The sequence below is a fragment of the Melozone crissalis genome, unplaced genomic scaffold, assembly GCF_028551555.1.
Source record: "Melozone crissalis strain CALT ecotype California unplaced genomic scaffold, PUWL_Pcris_2 ptg000019l_1, whole genome shotgun sequence".
Lineage (NCBI taxonomy): Eukaryota > Metazoa > Chordata > Aves > Passeriformes > Passerellidae > Melozone > Melozone crissalis.
In genome coordinates this window covers 14146062-14171362 of record NW_026535797.1, presented here as the reverse complement: position 1 = coordinate 14171362, position 25301 = coordinate 14146062, and the positions used below count along the sequence as shown (strand labels likewise).

Genomic DNA, 25301 nt, shown 5'->3' with positions numbered 1-25301 from the left:
AGCACCACATATGAAAGCTGGGATACTGCGGATCACAAAGAAAAACACTTACACTAGACTTACCAAACTGCTCTCTTAACAACTAATTGCATATAGACAGAGCCCTGATTCTCATTTGATAAAAAGCATGCCTAGGAAAAGGAAGATCTAAGCACCAACTGTCATTCAGATCAAGGGTTAACAAAAAAAAAAGGCAGTATGTATTTTTACCATTTCCCTTTCATCACAAGTGTTCTTTCTATGAAATTAAGTACTACTGCTGCAGAGAGTCACATCTATTTTAATGCTTTGATTGCTTAGCCCCCTATAGTTATTAAGTCACATTGGTTTCAAAATCCACCTCCAAATTTCTCCATGTTCAGCATACAAATTAACAAAGAGAATCTATTTTAATGCTCTGGGACGCTATACTGGCGTCAAGCCCTCTGGCTAAGTCAGCATTACTTAAGGATAGGATACATAGTGCTGAAAAGCTACATTATTATTTTTAACATCACACTGGGATTAAAAAGAGTCTTTAGAGAAAAGACATCCATTGCAAGAACCTGGCATGTAACATACACAATGCTTGATATACATGCTGTTCACTTCTCTCCAGGATGCAACAAGTCATAGGATGTGCACAACAAAAGTCAACAAGGATTCAGAACAAAATCCAGAGAAATGGATCAAAGTTTGCAGTTCCAGAGAACCCTCTCAGACAATGTGCATTCTCTACCCCTTCTACAGCATGTATCAGCATCACAGGGTGCACCAGTGATTCTACACCTAAATAAAGGTCATACAGGCAGTTAATAGAGGGTTACACCCAACTTAGTGATGCTGAACAAACTGCAGCCAGCCTCATATGCCACACACCTGGACAAGTAACCACAGGTGCCAGTATGCCACATCCTCTCTGGACCCACAGGACTGAGCAGGACAGTGCCAGATGCTGGCCCTGCCATCCCTGTGTGTTGGACTTTGGCCCTCACTTGATTCACAAACAAGGGAACAAACAGTACAGAGCCTCAGTGGCTTCTGCTGCCTTCCTAGGAAAATAAAGATGGAAATAACCTGTTCAGAATTAGAGAAGTGCTGCTGGTGAAGGTTTATGCTAAAGAATTGTAAAAAGTATTAAGATTAAGTTTTAAAGAGGGATTGAAGTATTTTATTAATAGAAATATTAAATGGAAAAGTAATCTGGAAAGGAGAAATCTGAGACATTATATTTTTTCCAAAGAGAAATGCAAAAATTCAATCAGCTGTTAGCAGTACATGGGAATGGTGGTGGAAGAGGGTTGCTAGTTGAGATTTTCACGTTTTCAAAGGCTATCATAAAGCTAAATCCAGCAATTAAATAGCACTTTAAACCATATACTATTTCTGTACTTCAGTAAAAAATATTTGTTCACAGCAGCTTCAAGATAATCAAGACCCAAACCCCTTCTTTGTCCCAGTCAGCCTCTCCAGTACCACCCTGACCAAGAGTAAAGGGTTTCTAAATGTATGCAAATGGTGACCATTAGAAATATGAAACCTAAAGATCGTTTTTCTATTTAACACACACCTTAAACTGATTAGGCAAGAGTAGTACACCACATACTTTGTGATTATTTTTTAAAAAAACTTGCTCAGCACTACAGAACAATCACAAATCCAAAGTTACATTTAAAGTTTTCTGAACTACCAGACTTCCTGCCTCATGTCCTCTTCTAAGTTGTGGTTTATGCGAGGAAATATTAACAAAAATCATGCAGTGATTTAAATCTAATTCAGCATGGTTTATCACCCAAACCACTGTTACCTCTAAAATAAACTTTCCTGTTAGCTAACTTTGCCCTAAGTGAAATGAAGTCTAAATATACTGCAAAGCCTCTAAGACTCTTCCCACACTTATTTGAACTTGCATGCTCACAGCAATAACCTATCACTAACCCCAAGAAACAGGTAATGGAAGGATCTCTGGATAAGCACCAATTTGGCAAAAAACCCAGATATTAGAGCCTTTAACTGCAATTTAAACCTGTAGCAGTTGGCAACAACTCTTATTTGGCAGGTGGGGTGAAGGTATTTGCCAAAGGTACAAGTTGAAAACACATTACTCCAAAGGGTTAACACCAAAAGAAACTTAAAATTACCAGGAGCTAAGCACACATTTTTAGTAAAAACTGTTTTAAAAGGTCATAGTAAGTTGCTTTCTCTTACCCATTTCCCGAGGTACTAGAGCACCCTGGAGAGTGACTCAGAGAGGTGCTGCCAGCACAAGGACTCTTCTTAGTGGATAAATCAAGCACACCGTCTGTAGAGACAAAAGAATGACTTCAGTGTTTGAAGAAGCAGGATCAGCCATGCTGATCTTGTCTTCAGCTGAAAACACAAAGCAAGTCTTCTGAGCTGAAGTCATTTTTAGCACACATTTTTTGGTTTATTGTATTTTTAAACAAAATAAGGCTTGGGATTTTTTTTGCAATATGGTTTACATGTGACTTCAATATAGTCTTCAGAAATGACAATAAAAATTAACTAAATTAAAAGTGCATCTGTTACAGGAGACATAGCATAACAAATTACCTACAAGTGACAGTTCTGGATATAACAGAGCCTATCACATAACTACCTTTCAGTGGTCCAGAACTGAGACTATCTTCAAGATTTGTCAATCTGAGATATTCCCCTCCTTAAAGTGAGGCTGCAAGCCAGTACTAGGACATTTTTCTTTTTTTATCCAAATCTCTTGTAGGAAAATTCACTGAGAATTTCATATTGGAAATTAAATAATTACACACATAGATGTGAGATTTCTTCTCACATGGCAGCCAGCTTCATCTTCTTTTTTCCATATCTCCAATGGGTCCCTACTGGAAAAGCTGCTGCTTGCTCCTCCTATTGTGTCGTTTTAATCCCTCTCTTCCATATGCCAAATTGGTTTTCCTGTTAGACTGCTTCCTCCACTCTCACTAATGGCACATCCTCAAGCTCCCCCATGCTCCCCTGCAAACCCTTATGTAAACTCTGCATTTACAGGCACCAGAAAAGGGAGCATGTTTCACCAGGAAAGTCTTGCTCTTGCTGCACTGAAGCAGCTTGAAATTCTGGTCATTTTAATAAGGGCAGCATTGTCATTGAAGCAGCCCAGACATCTGAAGTTCCTAGAAACTTTGAAACGAGGAATTTATGAGGCAGAGATAAATGAAACCTGTTGGCAAGGTGAACTTGAGACATATGAGAGCTCCTCACTCGTTCCATCTAATCAAGTGAATACCACCCAACACAAGAACAATGTAAGGCAGCTTTCAGATTGCTTAAAGTTCTCATTTGACATATGGAGAAAAAAACATGATAAACAGTGAACTAGAATTAACTTACAAAAAGCTGTTCCACCCACTGCATTTGGGAACACCATAACCCAAACTTAAGCAAGCAGAAAATTAAATTTTCTTTTCAAACAACACTTATTCAGGCACAAAAGACACAGACTGGATCAAGTCTTTCATTCTTTTCAAGAGGCTGGACAGCACAGGCAGCTGCTGGAGACACTTGCATCCATGCTTCCTCCCTCAGAAGAGTTGGTATGACCTAGAAGCCCCTGAGGAGAAGCAGGGCCAACCTCACACCCCAGGGAGAAGTGTACAACTAGCTGGGTTCCCTTCAACCCCCTAGAACCAACTATACCACAAAGCACATCTTTCATGACAGCCTCTGAAATCTCTCATTAACAAGTTTGGCAAAATCTCTTTCCAATTACATTAAATGTAAATTGGGGAAAAAATTTACATCAGCAAACAGATTACTGTATAATTCAATATGCACATGTTCTACTCGCATAATGAGCGTTATGAACACCATACATTATCTTACAGCTTTTTCCATCACATGGTAACTAAAGAACAGTTCATGTTCATGCTTTTTTCTTCATCACACCATCCTCTAATTAAAAAGGAACAAACCAAAAGCAAAACTAATTCTCTCCTTCTTTCTTTCAGCAAAAAGTTTAACAAGGAGAACAGTTTAACATTTATAAACATACATGCAAAACACACTCACAAAATGCATTATAAAGACAGCTAGAAACAAATGCCTATCAGATAACTGTAGAGATCCACATTTCAAGAGAGACACTATTCAACCTCTCACTGCAGTGCAACAACAGCTTTCAGTAAATGTTACAAGTGCAGAATGTGTCCAGATGTCCAAGCTGCATATCACTGGACACATAAAATTAACTTGTTGACAAAAAGCTTCATAAATCAAATTTAAAAGAATAAAGGGATACCTACTTTTCTGTCATAGCTAGAAAAAGGCTTTTTTTCAGGCAACTTTTCCATTTGCAGATGGACAGCCTACTGTGACAGAATGACTTTAAGCACTAACATTTTTCTGAAGAAGGATAAAGGGTCTAATTTTAATCAGTACGATACACTTAAGATTCAACAGTTTCAGGAAAGAAAAGTTCATATACTATATCACTCACAGAATTTGCTTCTTTAAAAAAAAAGCATTTTTGATGGAAAGGAAGGTTTTTGAATTAAAATAAGCTCTGAAACACTGTTAGGATTTATTCAATCTGTGCTCTGCAGAACAAGTCTATTTTTAAGGTAGAAAAGAGACATTTCTTCCAAATACACAAACCTGGGAGTTTAGTGCAGTTCATGGGTATAATTTTCATAGCCCTCACAAAGCAATTTCTCACAGACTTTTTAAAGATACTCTTCTCACACGCAACCAGAAAGAAAATAAATCAGCCTTTCAGTCAAATTGTGCACTAAATCTTCAGAGAAGAGACAACATTAAGATTTTCATGACCATGTGAACTTCTCTTATCAGCAAGTGTACAGTCTATTTTGGCAGACTGTTTCTTGCAGCTCCCAGTAGGAACAGCACATTCATCCTTGGAGACTAGACCATGTCCATCCCCCTGGCCCTTCTTCAGAAGAATCTCTCATGGGTCTACATTCTTTCAAAAAGTCTTTTCTCTCCCAGCCACACTGAACTAGTCATTATTTAATTGTAAAAACATCTACTGCTTTTCCACTTTGCATTTTATGCAAAAGTGCAACCTTCTAATTGGTTCTGCAAGAATGTCATTAATGGACTGCCACAGGATGCAAGACACTGGTAAGAGTCCTACCTTGTTCACTAGGTTCTGACTGAGACTTTCTGACAGTAAGGTCCAGAGGTGAGTCTTGGTCAGCCATGAGCAGTTTGCTGAGCACAGGGTTCTGAGCAGTTGCAGCCGTGGGAGAGGAGGCGACCAGAGATGCTTTCAGCAGGCTTTGGTTCTTTGTGCTATTGGGCTGGCTGGAGTCCTGAGTAGAGCTATTTTTTGAGGTATATTCAGCAGCAAACTGTCGGATCATTCGCTGCATGATCTCACGGGCCACTAGGGGAATATTTGGGTCAGAGACCCTAGGACTGTCTGCAAATATCAGAGATTTCTTTTAAGGAAGCACTTTAAGTAAAACAGCTTTTATATTAAATCATTGTTTATTTACCAAAACAAATCCGGGGGGAAAAAAACCCCAAAGATAAAATAGTTTCTGTAGAAAATGTACTTTAGCCTTAGAATACTTGAATAAGAACCATTGCTAACTGTGGTACAGCCTTCCCAAAATAACACTTTGCTAAAAGAAATATACAATCTCATATTTTGTTTCAAAATATAGATATATTCTACCAGACCTTTAAGAGGTGTAGAAATGGAAAGGAGAGCTAAAGTGGCAAGTAACGGAGCTCATCCAAAAATATTGAACAGGTTACACAGTGGAAGAGTTGCATAACTTACCTGCAGCTACAGAAAGGTAAAATGGAAAATAAATTTGCAGCAGTCCCCTATAAGTTTACTGATAAATAAAGCCCTGTGGTTCTGATAAATTAAAATAATTCGCATGAAGATCAAATGTTCAAGTGTCTTCCATCTCATTCTATGTATTCCTTTTGATATTTCTAACATCGTAGTCAATGCAGGATCACCCAAAGAACTTGCATATACACAAAACCCCAAGATGTGTCACATGACAAGTATTCTATTTCTAGAGGAGCTGCTAAATCTATTAGTAACGGATGTGAAAAAGAACAAGTAGGCATTGCAATTTATTTCTATGAAATAGTGTATAAATGAAAAGGTATCTGGGCATGTGGACAGCACAAAAATTTATTGACAAAAATCACTATTTTAGACCAGTAGTAATTTGTGATGTAAAAGTAAATCTATAACTCCTAAATCACAAAAGCTAAGTCCTGCCACTTCACTTGAAACACTGTGTTCTCTGGCCAAATCAGTTTTGTGGTTTTAAACAAACAAATAATCCCAAAAAACCAAAACAACAACAACAAAAACTAACCACCCAAAATACTCCCAAAAAAACCCAAAGCACCAAAAACCACACCACTATTCCAGAAATGGCTCAAAAGGTTTGATTTTCTATTACCGGAGAAACATTCAGAAAACAACTGTACAGTAGAAGACCAAATACATCTTTAAAAGCAGCTCTCAAGAGGGAACAATAGAGAAGTGTTTACTACCTCTTTTTAAAAAATTGCCCAGGTTGAAAGGTAATCTATTGAGATTGAGCTATTAGAAGCATTAGGAAAATCTTCTGTGGGACCTTTCAGTGTTAGATTTGCCTTTTGCCACCATTTTTGTCAAAAGTATATCAATCCAACAAACCAGCTTTATGGTATGTGTAAAGGATGACTGACATGCAGGTTTGAGCAGAGCTGCCTACAAATCAAAGAGCAGCAGTAGCAGCCTGTTTCTTGATGAAACACCATATTGAGCTTTAAATACTTATCAGGCCCGAATTCCATTCTGTTAAGCACAGCTTTCTACACCTAAGATCTTATACAGTCACCATGTACATTCTTACAGTAAATTTCTGTAAATCCTATAAATTTCCAGGATGTTTATGTAAATATGTAACCATTTTCTTTAAAACATTCTGTAGATTTTACTTGTTCTCAAGTATCAAATACTACAGTTTTACGAAGACATCAAAAAATGAACCAAACCTAAATTTTGGTACATTTATAATCTCACTTGTCTCCCAAATGGTCCACAAGAACACCAGCCTGGAAAAGCGAGAAGGTTTTGTTCTGCTATGGTGACATTTCTTCTACTTTTCTAATCTCTTCACTATAACCTCCTGAAGGACATAGAAAGACTCTAAGGAGGCCCGGAGGGACACAATTTGATGGCATGACCAGGCAGATACCAACTGTTTGACATGTGCTTGCAGCATACACAAGTGGGGCTGGCAGGAATGCAGAGCTTTATGGCACTTGTGTTTTCTGAACGAAGAACCAGGCCTTTATGGTGCACCATGTTCATATGTTCATTTCAGAAATGCTTGCATCTGAACATATTTACACATTCAGAAATAAAGCATTACATATGCCTACAGCCATGCATCCTTGTAATCTGCAACTTCATAGAATCAGACAAGAATGACAACTTTCTAGTGCTGTTCAAGTTAAATGCACTAATTTGGGTCATAAAACTCTGTTTCCAAGCAAAAGGGTGGGTACCTAGCACATTAAAGGCTTCTTGCTTAATATAAAGCCTGCATGCTGAGGATTAAAGCTGTTCAAGAGTGGAAAATATGTGCTGGTGCCCATCCAGCATCACTTGAAATCAACCACATATCTATCTTGACTCCACCTGTCCAGGTTTTTTTAGGAAAATAAAACTAAAATTAACTAAAACATAGAAATTCTCTGAGAAGAGAAAATACAGCAAAAAACTATCAGCTATACCTAGTCTGAAGCAATACCTCTGAGCTTTAAAGCCTTAATAGCTTTTGTGTATTTTTATATCAAAATCTTAAAAGGGCAGTATCATACAAATAAACACATTATTTCATTAAACCAGAAGAAGGTCCTGTCCTGCCACAAAGTAAAGGTAACAGACAACTAAGTACTACCACTCTGCTTTGACTGGAAAAATACAAGTATTTGAAGGAAGCATTACTGGGTCAGAGTGCCAGGGACACAAACTTCAGAGAAAGGACTAGGATTAAGGAACAGTAAACCTGTTGCAAAAGTTTGCTGATCTTGTTAATTCCCTATTCATGCTCAGTACATTAATGTGTGGCCAGTGTTCAGAGAGCAGCTGCATTTTCTCTGATCTACCTGGGCTACAAAATACCCATCTCAAATGTTACTGGCAGTGAGGATGGAAAGAAGAAAAAAACGAATTGCTGGCAGGAAGCCAGGAGAGCTCAGCATCTCTGAGCAATGTAGGAACGTTAGAGTTCTGCCATTCTTTGTGTCCTCTTTGGTATGACAGTGCCTTGGGATCTTATGGCAGTAGCATGAGTTAGCTTTCAAGCAATCTAAATACAAGCAAGCTTGAAAATCATGCATTAAGGATTCAGAACTGACTTCCTGCCAGGCTTCTATCCCTCGCCTGTTACTCTGACACCAAGCACAGCTTTGTCCAAGGAAGAAAAACAAGGGTATATTTTAAAAAAATGTCAAAGATTCTTAAAAATCTGACATGTTTCATTATCTTTATTCTAGTATGAAGCCATGGACAGAGTATTATACCCTTCATTAACACACTGTACTATCTGCTGCTGGCTCCTCAGTGAATTTTAAAAAGCATACTTTCCTAAAACACACATGTCATACATGTTTTAAGTTTAGTGGTAAATGAATGAGGTCTTTAATAAAAAATTTGGGAATGATGGAAAGGCTTTTTTTTTCGTCACCAGAAAAAGCAACATGAAAAAAACCTGTTTTCTGTAGACTTTACTTTTCTTAAATTCCTTCTGGATTTGAAGATAAATGGGATAAACTCAAAAGCAAAAGGAAACATTAAGCTTACAAGAAAAAAAGAGAACTTAAAAAGGAAGCCTTGGAATAAAGGCATTATCTGCACTATCAGTAGTAATGCAATGACTATCCTTCCGACCATCCTGCATGTATTGCAAAAAGTATAGAAGCATCATAATGTATAGGTTGTATTTATTCATTTGAGTCATAAAAGAAAGGCGAAGATACTGTTATCTACTTAAAACACCTTTAAATATTTTGGTCACTGGAAGGAGGGGCTGAGGACTGACTACAGCAATTTCTAATTTGTTAAACTGAAGCCTTGCATTGTCCCCCAGCAGATAGGTTGGAATTACTGATTTGGCAGATTTTCTCACACATGGGTTAGACTGATAAGTACGATGTACTTTCATTCAGGATGCATTTGGAAGCAACCTCTGGATTAATGTTTCTCAGATTTGTAGAAAACAGTGAAATGAGCTCTGTGCCTTCCTTAAGAGCAGTTTAAGCAACAACTCTCCAGAAAATATTTAGGTGATTTTCTAGCACTGAGCATGTTCTCGGCATATTCTACAGCAATTCTTTTGCTGACCACATTTTGAATTCTTCATATATTCCCCTTAGCACTATTCCAATAATATTTTATACTCTAGATTGTTGGGAATAGGGTGGGTAATCATTACCAATAGTGAAAAGACTGATGACCTTTAAAAAAAACTGCATTAGTACATATCCCATCAAAATAATTTTTTTTTTTTTAAATAAGAAAACACATTACCCACCTACAACCACCACTGCCACTTGACCTTCCTTCCAAACAGTCCACCCACCTAAACATTGGCTATGGGGAACAGTTTTGCGGGGTAAGAACTGAGTCATCTCTCCAAAAGTGAAAACACCAGTGATCTCATGGAGAGATTTGGTTTAGGGTTAAAGAGTTTTATGCTCCCTAGGCATCAATACTCCCCTTCCACTGTCCCAAGCCCACACTGTTATGCTGCTACATTACTTTGGAATCATTTTTTGTCCTTGATAAATATATATAAAGAAGATAACTGAAAAATACTGAACATCAGATCTTTGATACCTACATTGCATGCAAAAAGATCACAAGAGAGACCATTTCCCACATCCTCCTCCCCCATTAAAACCAACCTTTTCTGTAAAAGACTGCATTGAGGAACTCTTCCGCTTGCCTTTCAAAACGAATGATTTTTGCTTGCTCTTGTCTAAGCAGAGCTTCTTGTCCAGCTTCCGAGGCTGGCTCATCCAGACTGACTAAGTGTTCCTGCAAAGATATTTAATATTTGTAAGATCTTCCAGACTACAAAATTAATGATGTTCCCTAGGCACTCAATATTTTACTAAATTCAAAACATTTTAAAGTACTCAGCACAGTTGAATTTATTTAAATCAAAACTTGGTTTTTTGGCTGCATCAGAACACTGTACTTTGTCCTGTTTTCTTGTTGTAAATTGGACTGGTTTGAAGGTCAACCAGAGGGAGGAATTAACCCCACACAAATACCTTGCAAGTGATTTCCACAGGGAGCTACAATTTAATAGGAAAGTTACATTAAAGGCAATAGTACAGAAACACTGGCTTAAACTGACAAAGAGTTTTGGCACCCTCTTGGTCAGGGTGGTGGTGGCAGTCTGATTAAATGGTGGCTGCAGTCCCATTGAAATGATGGATGTGGACTTGTCAAAGCACTGGTCCTGTGGAAAGGTCTGCTCCTTCCCTGGAGGTCCAGTGGTGCTTCCCCCAAGTCCCCAGACCTTGAGATGATACACCACCCTCAAATCCAGGCAGGAACGTTCAGTACCTCCCCCAGGACAGGGAATTTTACAATGGAATGATGTAATCCTATGAAACATAGGATGTTTTGGGGAGTCCTTCATGGCACATTAGCAGAGATGACCACCCTCAGGTTGGGTGTAACAAAGAAAACACTACAACCAATTCACAGGTGGGGTATGCAGCTGATACAAAGGACCCATCACTAACAGTTCATCAGAAGGTGATGAAGGTGGTGGTAGAATACATACTTTGGTGGCACCTTGCATTGTAACCTAAGACATTATTCAACCCTTATTCTACACCATTTATATCCAAATTAATACCCTTCTTTATATATACCTACACAATGAAACATTATACACAGTTCTTGTTTAAAATTAGGTGTGTTGAGGTACACAACAGGTTTCCCCATCTTTCTGCATTACCCAGCAAGTATAAACAGGCAGTAACAATCCCATGGATGGATTTGCCTTTGCCTGAGGTAGGATTAATCCAAACTATCTGTCCTAACATACCTCTTATGTGTACCACAGGGACTTTATTTCCTTCTACAATGTGCAAGGGTTCTGACTGGGCAGGACCAGCTTGATTGATGGAGCTTTGGCTGTTGGTGACCAGGTGGCCTTTGCTAAATGCAGCTCCCAGTTTTTGAAGGTCCCCCTGCCCAATGCCTTCAGGGTGGTTTTTAATAGTCCATTGCACCATTCAGCTTTCCCAGCAGCTGGTTCATTACAAGGAATATGGTACAACCCCTCAATGCCATGTTCCCTAGCCCAGGGTTTTACACGTTTGTTCTTGAAACAAGTCCCACTTTCAGACTCAATTCTTTCTGGGATGCCATGTCTCCAAGGGACCTGCTTTTCCAGGCCCAAGATGGTGTTCTGAGCAGTGGTGTGAGGCACAGGGTAGGTCTCCAGCCATCCAGTGGTTGCTCCAACCATGGTCAGCACATAGCACTTGCCTTGGCAGGTTTGGGGAAGGGTGATGTAGTCAATTTGCCATGCTTGCCCGTACCTGTATTTTGACTACTGTCCACCATACCATATGAGGCTTCATCCACTTGGCTTGCTTGATTGCAGCACACATCTCACAGTCATCCATGAGAGATACTGTCCATGTTTAAGTCCACAGGACTGGTCACAGGCCCATCAGTATGTCCCATCTCCTGCCTGATGACTGGAGGCATCGAGGGCCTAACAAGCTAGAAGTAATTCTCCTTTGTGCTACCAGTCCAGATCTACCTGAGATACTTGAATCTTGGTAGCAAAGTTCACCTGCATGTCGTTACTTCATTAGCCTGACTTTTGTGTACACATACATTGATGTGACAGACCTTCACAGTCAGCTTCTCTACCCAGGCAGCAATGTCTTGCCAGATCTCAGCAGCCCAGATGGGTTTCCCTCTGCGGTGTCATTTGGCCTTTCTCCACTGATCCAGCCATTCCCACAGAGCATTAGCTACCATCCACAAGTCAGTGTACAGTCTTGGCCACTTCTCTCATTCACCAATATTCAAAGCCAGCTGCATGGCTTTAACCTCTGCAAGTTGATTTGATCTGCCTTGTCCCGTGGTAGCTGCTGCAGCTTTCTCTGTGAGGGTCCTCAGAGCAGCTTTTCATTTCAGGTTTGTTTCTACAACTGGGCAGGAACCCTTGGTGAAGAGGGCGTTATCGCTTTTCATTCTCTGGTAGTTGTTTATTTGGTGGGGTCTCCTCAGCACGTGTCACCTGCTCCTCTTCTTCTTCAGAAGATAGTCCAAAACTCTCACCCTCAGGCCATCTTGTTATGATTTCCAGAATCTCAGTGAGATTAGGATTTCCCATCTAGGTTCCCTGTGTGATCAGCACGATTCAGCTGCTCCACATGGCATCAGTGGCATGATGTGTAGAAGGAACCTTCCCTTTGAAGACCCAGCCCAGCACTGGGAGTGGGGTTGACAGAAGCAGCTGTGCTTCAGCGCCAATCACTTCTGAGGTGACTTGAACCCCTTTGTAGGCTGCAAGAATCTCTTCCTCAGCTGGGGTACAGCTGGCTTCAGACCCTTTGTATCCCCAACTCCAGAATCCCAGCAGTCATCCTCGGGTCTCCTCAGGTCAGAGGCTCCAGGAAGGACCATTTCCCCCGGCCACAGTGTAGAGCACATTTTTTACATCCTGCCCTGTCCTGATTGACCAAATGGCTACTGCATGGGAATCTCCTGTTTAATTCAAAAGCTTATTCAGTGCCCCACCAGAAATAATTTTTCTTTTGTGTCATGAGATTGAGGGGGCTTGCAATTGTACTGTATACTTTGGGATATGCATCCTCCAAAAGCTCACAGCACCTAGGAAGGCCTACATTTTTTTCTTTTTGGTTGGTGGAGACATAGATGTTATTTTCTTAATCACTTCCACTGAAATCTGGCAATGTCTATCTTGCCACTTTACTCCTGGAAACTGAATTTCTTGAGCAGGTCCCTTAACCTTACTTCATTTAATGGCAAGCTTTCAGGACAAACTGGATAATCTTCCTTCCTTTTTCTAAGGCTTCCCAGCTGCGTTCCCCCCTATGATGGTGTGTCATTGATGCACTGCAGATGTTCCAGAGCCTTACCCTTTTCCAGTGCAGTGTGGATCAGTCCATGGCAGACAGTGGAACTCTACTTCCACCCCCAGGACAGTCAATTCCAAGTATATTGCACACCCTTACAGGTGAAAGGAAACTGCCAAAGAAACAGAGAAAAATCATTGGCAATGTCAACGGTCGCATGCCACTTTACTGCCTTGGACTCCAGCTCGTACTGAAGCTGCAGCATGGCTGGCACAGCAGCACTCAGTGGTGGCAGGATTTAATTCAGGCCAAGTTAATCCACTGTCAGGCTCCATTCTCTATTGGATTTAAGTCATAGAGGGCTGTTAAAGGATGAATGAGTCTTGCTGACCACCCCTTGGCTCTCCAGTTCAGGAATCATCTTATGGATGGGAGAGTCTCGGCGCTGCGATATTGCCGATGGTGCACTGTTGCTGTGGTGATTGGTACCTGTTGTTACAGCAGAGGGGTGGTCTGAGAGACAAGGCAAGGTATTCAGTTGTCTGATTTGCTCTGTCTCTAGAGCAGCTATCTTAAAAGCCCAGCAATGTCATTTTGAGTCTCGAGATAGTCTATGCCAAGGCATGGGGCCTCTGAACCAGTCACAATGGGGTGTTTCTGCCACTCCTTCCCAGTCAAGCTCACTTCAGCATCCGATACAGCCAGCTGCTGGGATCCCCCTGTCAACTCAAAAATGGAAATGGATTCCACTCCCACATACCTTGATGACATCAGGGTATATTGAGCACTGGTGTCAACCAAAGCCATAAACCTTTGTGGGTCAGACATGCCAAGCCACTGGATCCACACAGTCCAATAGACTCAATTGTCCCCATCCCCTACCTGGCTAAAGGCAGGGCCCCTCTAAATCCCGGTCATTGTACACATTGCTCTCCTCCTGTAAATATGACCTTGAGGTCCCCTCAAAAGGGTCGGTAATATCATCATTCCTTTACCACCCGGACCTTTGTCTAAGAGAGACCGAAGCAGCGGTGACTCTAGATGACCTTCTTGCAGTTGTTGCTCCTCCTTTCACTTCATGTACCTGGGTGGCTAAGGAAGAGGTACACCCCACTTCTTCATGTCTTCTCCACTCTCCTGAAGGAAAAACCAGAGGTTACCTCATGGAGTGTATCCTCTCTCCTTGGCTGGAGGACATCTGGTCCAAATGACAGAGACTCTTCTTGGTTCTGGCAAGATGTGGTAAATTCCTTCCTTAAGCTCCTTCCTCAGTTTCTAGTGGCCCTCTTCAGTTTTGTCTTCCAAGCTCCGACATGCCCACATCCTTTCAGAATGGTGTCATTGGCTGTAGCGTCCCAGATGTGCAGCAGCCAGCTCAGGATGGACTCGTTTAGCTGCCGTGTGAACTCACTCTGCAGCTCACACAACTCACCCAGGGACAGAGACCAAGTGATGATCTCCAGCTCTGTCTCTTCCACCTGGGTACGAAGGTCCTGCTGCCTCCTCATGAGTCCCTTTGCTGACTGATTTGCTCTTCAATTTCCTTTTCTTGAACAGAGGCAACTTCTACTGACTTAGGCTGTCCTGGCTCAATGACAGTTTGTTTAGACACAGGGCCTGCTGACTGGCTTCTTTTTTCCTCCTCCTCCTCCTGAATATGCTGGACCACACCAAGCTTGGTCCTGACTCCAAGCATGGCGTACACGGCACAGGCCATACAGAGAAGACAGAGTAAAATTAACAAGATTATGCCATCCTTGACATCCAGACAAAACTCAGGATTTTCAAAAACTGCTGTGTTGGGCCTGAAAAGCTGGAAGACACCATTCTCTACTCTTCCCACCATTGGCTGGGTGAGATTATTAACAAGGCCCCATAACCAGCAGTCCAGACCAAGACAGGAGAACAAAACTGAATATATCATCTAAATGAGGTTCACTGCCTCTGATATTATCATGCAGTAGATATAAAGAACTAACAAAGCAATTTTCCCTGGTCTCAAAAGGAATATCGCTATATAACATAGCACTATATAACTATATAACATAGCATTCCCTGGTCTCAAAAGGAATATCACAACTGGCAAATACTTCCCCATGTGCAGAAAAATATGGAGAGCAAGGTACAACATCCATGCAAACATGTCAAGCATCATGGTGAATAGGCAGTTTCTGTAATACAATGCAAAACTGCAATTCTGAGTCTCTCAGGATGCTGCACGTTGGTTGCCAAAATATGTGCCGGTTTGAAGGTCAACCAGAGGGAGGAATTAACCCCACACAAATACCTTGCAAGTGATTTCCACAGGGAGCTACAATTTAATAGGAAAGTTACATTAAAGGCAATAGTACAGAAACACTGGCTTAAACTGACAAAGAGTTTTGGCACCCTCTTAGTCAGGGTGGCGGTGGCAGTCTGATTAAATGGTGGCTGCAGTCCCATTGAAATGATGGATGTGGACTTGTCAAAGCACTGGTCCTGTGGAAAGGTCTGCTCCTTCCCTGGAGGTCCAGTGGTGCTTCCCTCAAGTCCCCAGACCTTGAGATGATACACCACCCTCAAATCCAGGCAGGAACGTTCAGTACCTCCCCCAGGACAGGGAATTTTACAATGGAATGATATAATCCTATGAAACATAGGATGTTTTGGGGAGTCCTTCATGGCACATTAGCAGAGATGACCACCCTCAGGTTGGGTGTAACAAAGAAAACACTACAACCAATTCACAGGTGGGGTATGCAGCTGATACAAAGGACCCATCACTAACAGTTCATCAGAAGGTGATGAAGTGGTGGTAGAATACATACTTTGGTGACACCTTACACTACAACTCAAGACATAAATGATCATGATCTTACAGAAATGTAAGATTTGATAACAGTACAGAAAATAAGAGTCCATTATAAAGAAGAAAAGCATTTGGCTGCAGATCTCATATCTAGCACTTGTTCTTTGGCTATTATTTTTAGATCCAAGAAATAACTGTTGAAGGCAAAATATCCACAGTTCTCCTTACTCCATATATCCATGCAAACTAAGTAAAAAATGACCAAATATTATCAACAAACAGGACCTTTTGTGAAGAAGCTCAATAGTAACTACTTTTAAGTGAAATAAATTTAAGTTAGCTGTTACAACACCTACAACGAAATAAAATCCATTCTCACAACTGGAAGCAGCTGACTAATCTCAAGAATAAATTCAAACTAGGATAATTAAGCATGTGAGATGTCAGGATACATCATTCATTTTAAGTACAGTCAAGAAACTAGAAGGCAAGGTTACAAAAATACAAAATCTAAATGCTTAGGTTCCACCCCCAGATGCACACACCTTTTTTCATTTCTATCAGTTTAATGCCTTGCTCTGGCTCAGGAGAAAAATCTTTTTACTGGCCCTCTCCTTCCACTTTCATTTTAAGCTATATTAAAGATACCTGTATTTACCTACTGCAGGAATGTATACACAGCTACTCTTTGGCTTCAGGGAGTGTTTTGTTTTGTTAACCTTTATAAAGTATCAGTTACCATAATATTTAGGCTGCATCTGTTTTTTTGGCCTCTACTGTATAAGTTGATTTCAGACTCTTGGAACTAGAAGGGAAGAACTGGAAATCCATTCAAAAATCACAATAAATGAAAAATAAGCAATTCTTAAGTTTGCACTGTCTCAACTTCAAAAGGTTTAAGAAGCAAGATTATATGAGAAGCCCACAGTAAAACAAACTGTGTGCTAAGGGTAAAAATACCAAATGCTCTGGCCTGAACCACATGGATGGCCTTTCACATCATATTTGTGATTCAACAACTTCCAAAAGCTCTCTATCAAAAGCAAAGGGAGATACTATCTCAGGGTACAGACACAAAGCAGTATTTTATGACAAAAAGAACATGCAATGACAGAGGTAACAAATGAGTAAAAACATCTTTGATTCTGTGAAGGTAAGAGCCTGCAGAAGTGAAGGCCTCACAAAATGACTGAGGCTTTCTTCCAAACCAGAGATTCAAACCTGATTGCTCCCACAGGAGAAGCTTCTTCTTTAACAGACTATAGCTCTGGAAGAAGCCTAAAATAAAAATAACCCTTGGCCAACACAATGCATTTCAAATCTTCCTAGCACTTTTTGCATCTATAGCAAGACACTGTAAGTTCTAGCCTGGTAACTCAGTGGAAAAATAGTCCAGTAGCACCCTGCCTCACCATAAACAAATGTATTTTATATTACTCATACAAAGGCAACATAAGAAGAGTACCATTTAATCCACTGAAACTAACTAAAGCTGTACACTTGCTACATAGAGAAGGAATGAAGAAAAAGGGATCAGCCAGAAGAAAAAAATTCTAAGTGGCTTATGCTGGTGAACAGCTCAGTAAAGGATCTCTTGATCTGCATTTAGGAGAGAAGAGGAATAATAGGAAGAAAATGGCAGTGCTTAGTTTTTACCCCCCAAATTAAGGAGCATCTCCTTCCATGTATGGTTTTTATCAATGTCCATGCTAAGACATCAAAACAAAGAAATACAGTTATGTAAAAAGGCAGATTTAAACTCGCACTTCGAATAAAAAAAAAAGTCTTTGGGCATGTTCAGTACAGCACTGACTACATGAGACAAAATATACTGGGAGTAGTTCTGCTTATTGCACTTTTAAATTGTTTTCTTATCTACTGTACCATAATTATGCCAGGAATCTGCAGGATTTTTCACCCCAGAAGGAAAATTCAAGCTTTCATGCTAAATATTTGATTGTGATTGCTATTCTACTTCCAAAAGTGAGGTGTTTTTGTTTGGTTTGGGAGTGTCTGGTTGGTTGGTTTCTGTTGTTTTTTGTTTGGTTTTTTTTGTTTTGTTTTGTTTGGTTAGGGTGGGGAGTTGTTGATTTTTTAGGTGTCGTTTTTTCACATTTTCTAGTACTTCTTACCAACAACCATTATTTAAAACCACTACTTTCAGGTTTACCCACTCACTCTACAGTCCTAAATCACATCTAAGTTTTCAGTAGCAAGATGCAGGTAGTAGGAAGAAGAAAAACCCAGTAATATCTAGATAGTATTTTCATTGGGCATTTTTTCAGGGTATTTATAGCCATTCAGTTACTTTTAGGTATTATTTATAACACAGGATTCTTTCTATTCTCTTTGTGCTTCTCTTCAGGGAAGAGAATGCCCCAGAGCATTCCTGGAATCCACCAGTGAACATGCAGCATCACTCTATTAAACAATAAACCTTCAGAGAAAGATACCTGGAGTGGTTTGCACATGCTCTTTGTGGGCTAAAGCTCTTTTTGTACATTAAGATAAACAGCATAACAATGTAATTAAGTCAAAGAGCCTTAGAAATACAGAGCTGAGGTTTTCAAAAGGCAAGGTCAGTGTGTGACCTTGTGAGACCACCTATCCTGGGCAGCCCAGCCTTGTCAGCACTACTGCTGGATGCTCACTGAGAGCCTCCTTGCAGGAAATGTTGATACAGCAATTCCAATGCTGAACTGCTGACATGAAGAGAACTCTATGATGCAGGCTGTTGTTGTGTAGATGTGCAACAGCAGTTTCATGTTTAAGCCACAGCACACACACAGATGGAATGGGAAGAGCCCACAAGCTAGGACAGGATGAGAATTCCTATCCATCTTCAGGAAAAAAAAGGAGGAGGCTGCCCAGAGACCACCCATGGCTGACTGGTCAACACCATGGACCCCCTCCAGCCTCCCACCCTACCTCAACACAAAAGCAGGAACACTGAGTAAAAAAGGAATGCTAAAACACCCCTAGGTTGTCTTCTCACACGTGGTTTTTTCCTTAAGACTGTACAGTCTTTTTAATTCATAGCCAACACAAAGGAGAACAATTTTCTGTAGACAAGCTTTAGGGGTAGCAGACCTCTTAGTCCCTTCTACCTGCAAGAAAATATCATTCTTGTTGCCTTCATTTCAATGATACTCAGTTTGTTTACATCTCTCAAAATGCTACAGTCATTTGAGGCTTCACCAGCATTCAGGTTTTCCTCTCCAGGTATTAACACAAATTCTTCTCTTGAAACAGTCCATGAAGTCATTTACCAATTTTACACTCCTATCACTTTTAAGACCTCTGAAACTTGTGACGTGACAAAACAGGTCTTTCTTGTCCTGTTTTTCAAATTTATCAAGATAATTTTCAATTCTGAGCATGTCCTTTAAAGCAACTATGACTGCTCCCAGCTTAGTATTAAAAAAAATTCAGATGGTCTAATCAGTTTTAAGACCTCCCTCACTTACTGAATGTATATTTTTTTACAGTAAGATGACTGACATCATATTTATCAAATTCAAAACATGCAACTTGACTGATCCACAGCTATTGACTATCATTTATTATCTATGGTAGGAAAAAGAAATATATCAGTGAAATATAAATGTAAGCATGCTGCAGTGTGGAACCACAACATGCTTACATTAACACTGATGCACAAGAAAAGCTGCAACCCTGCATTACTGCTAAACACATCTGCAGATTATCACAAACAATCTTTTCAAGTTTTAGCCTCCATATCAAATAATTTTAAAATGACACAATACAAAAGTGACAGTCTAAATGCTTGAGTTTAAGTGATGAAATCCATTTAAAATGTTTTAGAGCATGTTCCAGCACACTTGGGGAACTCTGTACACAGCTTAAACACATTCTAAAGCCATCAAAAATTGTAGGAGTTCTACAACTTCAACTCATTTTTAGATATTTCCTTTGTCACCTTCAATTATTCTACAAGTTATTGCTTTAGATGAGTGATAACTTCTCTTCAGAATTATTCAGACATTTACCACAGTTCATATCTTATTGGTTATGCTCCTCCATCAAAGGTCATCAGATTTGTGTAAAATAATTACATGCTTTTAAAAATACCCAAATCATAACAGAGTCATTTTGAATTTTAAAATAACTTCTTCAAATGCTGTACCTTAACACACTTCTTCACAAACAAAAGAATTTTGAGAGGTCCTTTCACTGAAGCCCAGGTATTTTAGAGAACTTTGCAGACCAGAATCAATATTCTGGCATCAAGCAGCCTATGAATCCAGAATATGCTCCTAGAAGTAATTTTCTCTCTTGCTATTTTTGTAGCTTAAATATATCTGTAAAATAGTTAATGTGCTTAGGAGTATTATCCTTCTTGTTCTGCTCTCACCAACCAATGAGATTAGTTGTGTATCCATGTATGTGTGTTCCTTTTTTCTCTTAATACACATGAATTGCTTTATGTCACTGTAGACAACAGTGTTTTCTTTTCTACATGAATATATTCAACTGAATATTCTTAAAGGATTCATTTTCCAGTTTCTCCTTTCTTCTAGCCTTTCTTAAACTAGGCTTGAGCTCCAACTATGAGCAAATGACACTAGAGACCACCTCATTTGATACAAACATTCTACATGAAGCCAAAGATTTCTTCTGTAATGATAGCTCAGTCAGATTATTTAACAAACCACACAGAAAAATTAGGAATCATAATTAAAAAGAGATAAGGCAAGTACACTTCAATCGATCTCAACTGATGGGTCTCGGCTGTACCACAACCTTTTAGAAGGAAAAGTGATAAAGACCACAAGCAATAGAGAATTACCACAATTGCACATTATCCAAATGTGAATTTGTCAGATTTGGTGTCAGATTTGGTCCCATCCCAATCTTTCTCTCACCTCATGGAGGCAGCCAGAGCTGTTAAATGGCTTTTTTTGTCTTTAAGGTACCTGTCCATTTCTGCACACAGGCACCCACATTAATAACCTGGTAGCAGCACCTTAGGTAACCACTTATTCTCCTATCACACCATGCAGAAACAATGGTGTATTCTGCATTCTGTGATGAAAAGAAAAAATCCAGTTTCTAAAAGTTCTACATTACTGCACATAACCCTTTGGATTTGGGAAAAAATGTCTGGGAAGATGCTGGCTCCCTACTTTGTCTGTATTTTGTTATCTCATTCAAATGAAAACACTTAAGTCTATTTCTGTATCAAAACTTGTCTTGTATTTTGACTGCCAAAAATGCAGGTATTTGCTCAGTAGTTGCAATTAGAACTGCTGGTACAAATACATTAATCTTTTTAGAATACTTCAAAAGGTGGTTTTCCATCCTTTGAAGAAGTCATGCAATGAAGCTGACTGCCTGCAGAAGCAGTAACAACTCTCACTGAGTGGGACAGCTAATGTAGATTCTCACCCCATAAGCAGCTCTGCCAATAAACAAATACTGGCTCCAATTCTCATCCTGCAAGTCCAGAACTCATTTTTACTTATGCATAGCCACTGGTCTCCTAAGTTACAGGTAATTCTCATGGGCAAATGAAATCCAGAAAAAAACCCTGAAGATATTTATTGGTTTTGAATTTGTTACACTAGGTATCTACATGTCACTTACAGGTGAAAATCAAGTAGATTGATTGATTATTCAACTAATCCAAAAGGAGGTATTGGTAATTATGTACTCAAAAAAACCCCAAAAAAACAGGCCAGCCACAGCCACACACTATCTTAATACATGGCTTGTGGCTATCCAGCTCCCAGCTACACAATCCATTACACACCTTTTCATTCTGTAACTCAGCACTCATGCAAGCACCAACCCAAACCATGCCACCCTGCCCAGTTCTTCTCCAAACAAGGTGACAGGATGCACATGAACAGCCTGCAACTCCCTAAAGAATCAGAGATCAGTCCAGATGTTCAATGGAAGGGATTTTAAAAAAACTAGTACCATTCCAAATTTAGTTGAACTGAATTAACTGAAGACTGTCCATTATTTAGCTAAATACCAATTAAGTTACAACCTTTTTTCCAACAATTTAGTCTCACATATTAGAATTCTAATTAAGATGTTGTCAAATTCACACTATTTGAAGGCTCTTGTGAAAGAATCATATTTAACTCTGTATTGCAAGCTAATGACATCAGTGCCAGCAGGGCAGCAATCTGCTGCACCCACAGGGGAAAGGAAGCACTCCCATCCTACCATCTCTCAGATGACACACAAAAACCCTAGACCTAAAAGGACACATATTATTCCTTCAAAAACAAAACAAAGACAAGCCAAAAAGCCAAAATACCCAAACCCAACAGAATTGACAGAGAGGCTGGAGGGCAGTAAGACTGCCTTTTTGAATACCTACCATACACTGTCCAACTGGCCCACACTATAACCAGTCTCTCATTCACCACAAAATTAACTTCTGAATCAATTCAATGGCTTAACTAGAGCTGTGTTTAACACTGGATTTTGTCCTTTTATGAAATGAGGTAAGAAAAAAAAAGAGCTCCTTTCACAAGTATACATACATGTTACCTGCTGTCAGTCTCAATGAAATAACTATGACTTACATCTGTTCTAAATGCAAGCATTCCTAAACCTCCTCTTGTGCCTTAATAAAAGCTGTAATACAGAAACATGCATGAACTGGCAGCATGGCAAATATCAGTGTCAACAAGGTACTTCCTTTATGGACAAGCCAGTCAGCTACATGCTAGCTGCTGCAGAGCAAAGAGTGCTTTTGTTTAATTCCTAAGTTGATAGAGATCCATTCTGGTGTTGTTTTACATTGTGCAGGAAGAAGCAGTAGTTACAAATTCCAGTCAAGGAAGTTTTGCCGAGACAGATGATCCTTCCTTCCTATGTTATAGAACAATCCCAATTTCAATACGTGGGCTGAACAACAATCAGTATAGCACCAAAGCTTTTGTTTTATACACAACTATAATCTCCATAAGAAAATAAACTGCAAGTTTATTGTGTTGGCAAACCTGACTTGTCCATGTTTAGGTTCTGACTTCATTGTGAACAAGCACAGTACAAAAATCTACCATGCACAAGAGCACTTTAATAAAAGGATATGGCCCACAGGGAAGAAGATTCCAAGATACAGAACAAGATTCTAGACTGTTAAAATGGACCACATTTCCATATTGAAGATAAGCCTATCATCTGACTGTAGTAAACATGCACAAGCCACAGTCTGGCTCCCTTGGGAAAGGTTCCATGATTCCCAACAAGATCCCTTACAAAGAACTCAGGAAAACCCAAAACAAATAAAAACACCAAACAGAAAGAGCTAATGCACAGGGAAGAAAAAGAGAAACCCACCACCTGCATTACATACTACAAAGAAAAAGTTGCAGAGAAAGAGGCAAGTCTGTTCATTAACCTGCATAATTTAATTCAGAAAACCTTTTTCCAAAGGAGAAAGGGGTAGGAGGTTGCAGATTTTCCATATTCAGTTAACTAGGAGCAGCAAACTCCCTCCCTTTGTCCCTCCCCTACAACTACTAGCTTCACACATCTGCATTGTTACCTTCACTTTTTCTCTTCTCAGGCAGCAGAAAAGACAATTTTCATCAAAAGACCAATCAGAAACACCTTCAGGCTCACAGTCTGTAAATCAGAAGAATAGCAAATTACTTCATATTCATAAACCATGACACAACTGGAGCCAAAAGAGAAATGCTGAATTAAATACCTGTTTCACAACATTCTTGCCTGCTTTCTGAGGATTCAGGCTTCATTTCGGCCATTTTTCTAAATCCCCAGATTACCAAACTATATACATTTTATCTATGCACAACAAATCTGTTTTTCTGAGCACTGCAAAATACACTCCCAGCTACATAAAGATGAACGCACACTCATTAGTAATTTTAGCCAATATGAAACTAACTGTGAGCACTGCCTGGGGGAGGGGGAAAAAAAAGCACAAATCACCACGGTAACACACATTTTCTAGAGGCAGAGCTGAGGCTGCTTCTGTCATTAGAAATGCAGAACAAGATACAAACATAGAGATTGAATACCTTTAAACAAACTGAGATCTTTTAATAATCCAGGTCCAAACAGGCCTTCTAGAATACTTTCAAACCCTAAAAGCAAATAAAAGAATTGTTAGCTTTCTAGATTAGTACGTCACCACAATATTCACAATAGCAGTTCTATATTTATCTGTTCCAAGAACAGAGCTCAACACGTTTTCTCCAAATATTACAAGATACACGGGTCAATTGTGATGACTGAACTACTGATAAATCAGAGCACAACCTACAGTCCACTGACTCCTGCAGTTTTCTAAGTAGCTAGGTTAAAAACAAAGAACATTACAACATGGAAATAAACCATTTGCAAAAGAACATAGGAAGCTGCAGGTTCTACAATGCGACCGAGTAATTTCTACGCAAATAAAAATACTCTCATTTAAGCCTCAAAACTGAAAGAAGGTAAATTTTCCCCATTTCAAAAATACATTCTTACATCTCAGTGGGATTCAGTTACTCTTCTGAATTTCAGTAAACATTAGAATCAGTGTTTCCTCAAGGACTGCAGTTTTGAGGAGAGAAAATTAAAAGGAGAAGGATTCAGCATTGCCATATTAGTACGGAATGAAGTTTCAATCACAGATTTGCATCCAAGACACACACAGCCCAATCTACTTCAATGCCACGATTTATAACTCACCTAAAATAAAACTAATCAATTTAAGTTTATTCCAGAAGAGGGAAAACGTGCACCAAAATTATTGCCATTATTTGGAAAAGTTAAATCAATATTATACTAACCCCCCTGCTGGCAGTAAAAAATCTACAGAGCTATTCACCACCCAGTACTGTGAGAAGATGGGTTAGCAGAGTGTGAAAAGTACAAAGATTACTTTAGAGTGATAGACAAAGCCCACCTTATAAAAATGTATAAAAATGGAATAACCAGAAAAATTCAGGACTACAACTTTACTATTGCCTGCCCTTCCCTACCCCTTCCAATACTTTTTGCTTCATAGCTTTAAGAATGGTTTGCAAGTAGCTAGGGGCTTCTAGCTTCTCCTACTTCTTTGAGTCTTTGAGTGGTAGAAGAAATAAAAAACAAATTAAGAAGCAAAAGTATGGTCTTAAATTTAGAGAAACTTGCATGGGTGAATCAGGGACAGATAAACTACCCAAAATAGCAATGTTTAAGATATCAGTCAAAATCTAAATGATTGTGCACTATGAAGGAAATAGTTTATTACACTTCAAAAGAGTAGTAATTCTAAAATAATTCTGACTTCATCCAGATCTAATATCTAAGTTATGTTTTGGAGAGCAGTCTTCAAAAGGAAATGGCAGTGTTTCATCCCTCTGGGAGTCAGCAAGAGTGTCAGTGCACCAACATCTTCAGCAATCCGATGCAGGATGCTACAGAATTTGCAGGGTGCAACACGACTTAGATG

General features: G+C 39.6%; 1 protein-coding gene across 4 annotated transcripts in view; it reads right to left on the bottom strand.

Annotated features, from left to right (window-relative positions):
- The window catches only part of LCOR (ligand dependent nuclear receptor corepressor), an 84194-nt gene that overhangs the window by 30371 nt on the left and 28522 nt on the right, over nucleotides 1-25301 (bottom strand). For all 4 annotated transcript variants that reach the window (XM_054276591.1, XM_054276594.1, XM_054276592.1 and 1 more), the window contains exons 2-6: nucleotides 23899-23964; nucleotides 23403-23482; nucleotides 9910-10042; nucleotides 5111-5398; nucleotides 2188-2281 (exon numbers count right to left, since the gene is read on the bottom strand). In XM_054276591.1, coding sequence (XP_054132566.1) covers nucleotides 2188-2281; nucleotides 5111-5348 — 332 coding nt within the window. In that variant the 5' untranslated portion in view covers nucleotides 5349-5398; nucleotides 9910-10042; nucleotides 23403-23482; nucleotides 23899-23964. The remainder of the gene's footprint in view (nucleotides 1-2187; nucleotides 2282-5110; nucleotides 5399-9909; nucleotides 10043-23402; nucleotides 23483-23898; nucleotides 23965-25301) is intronic.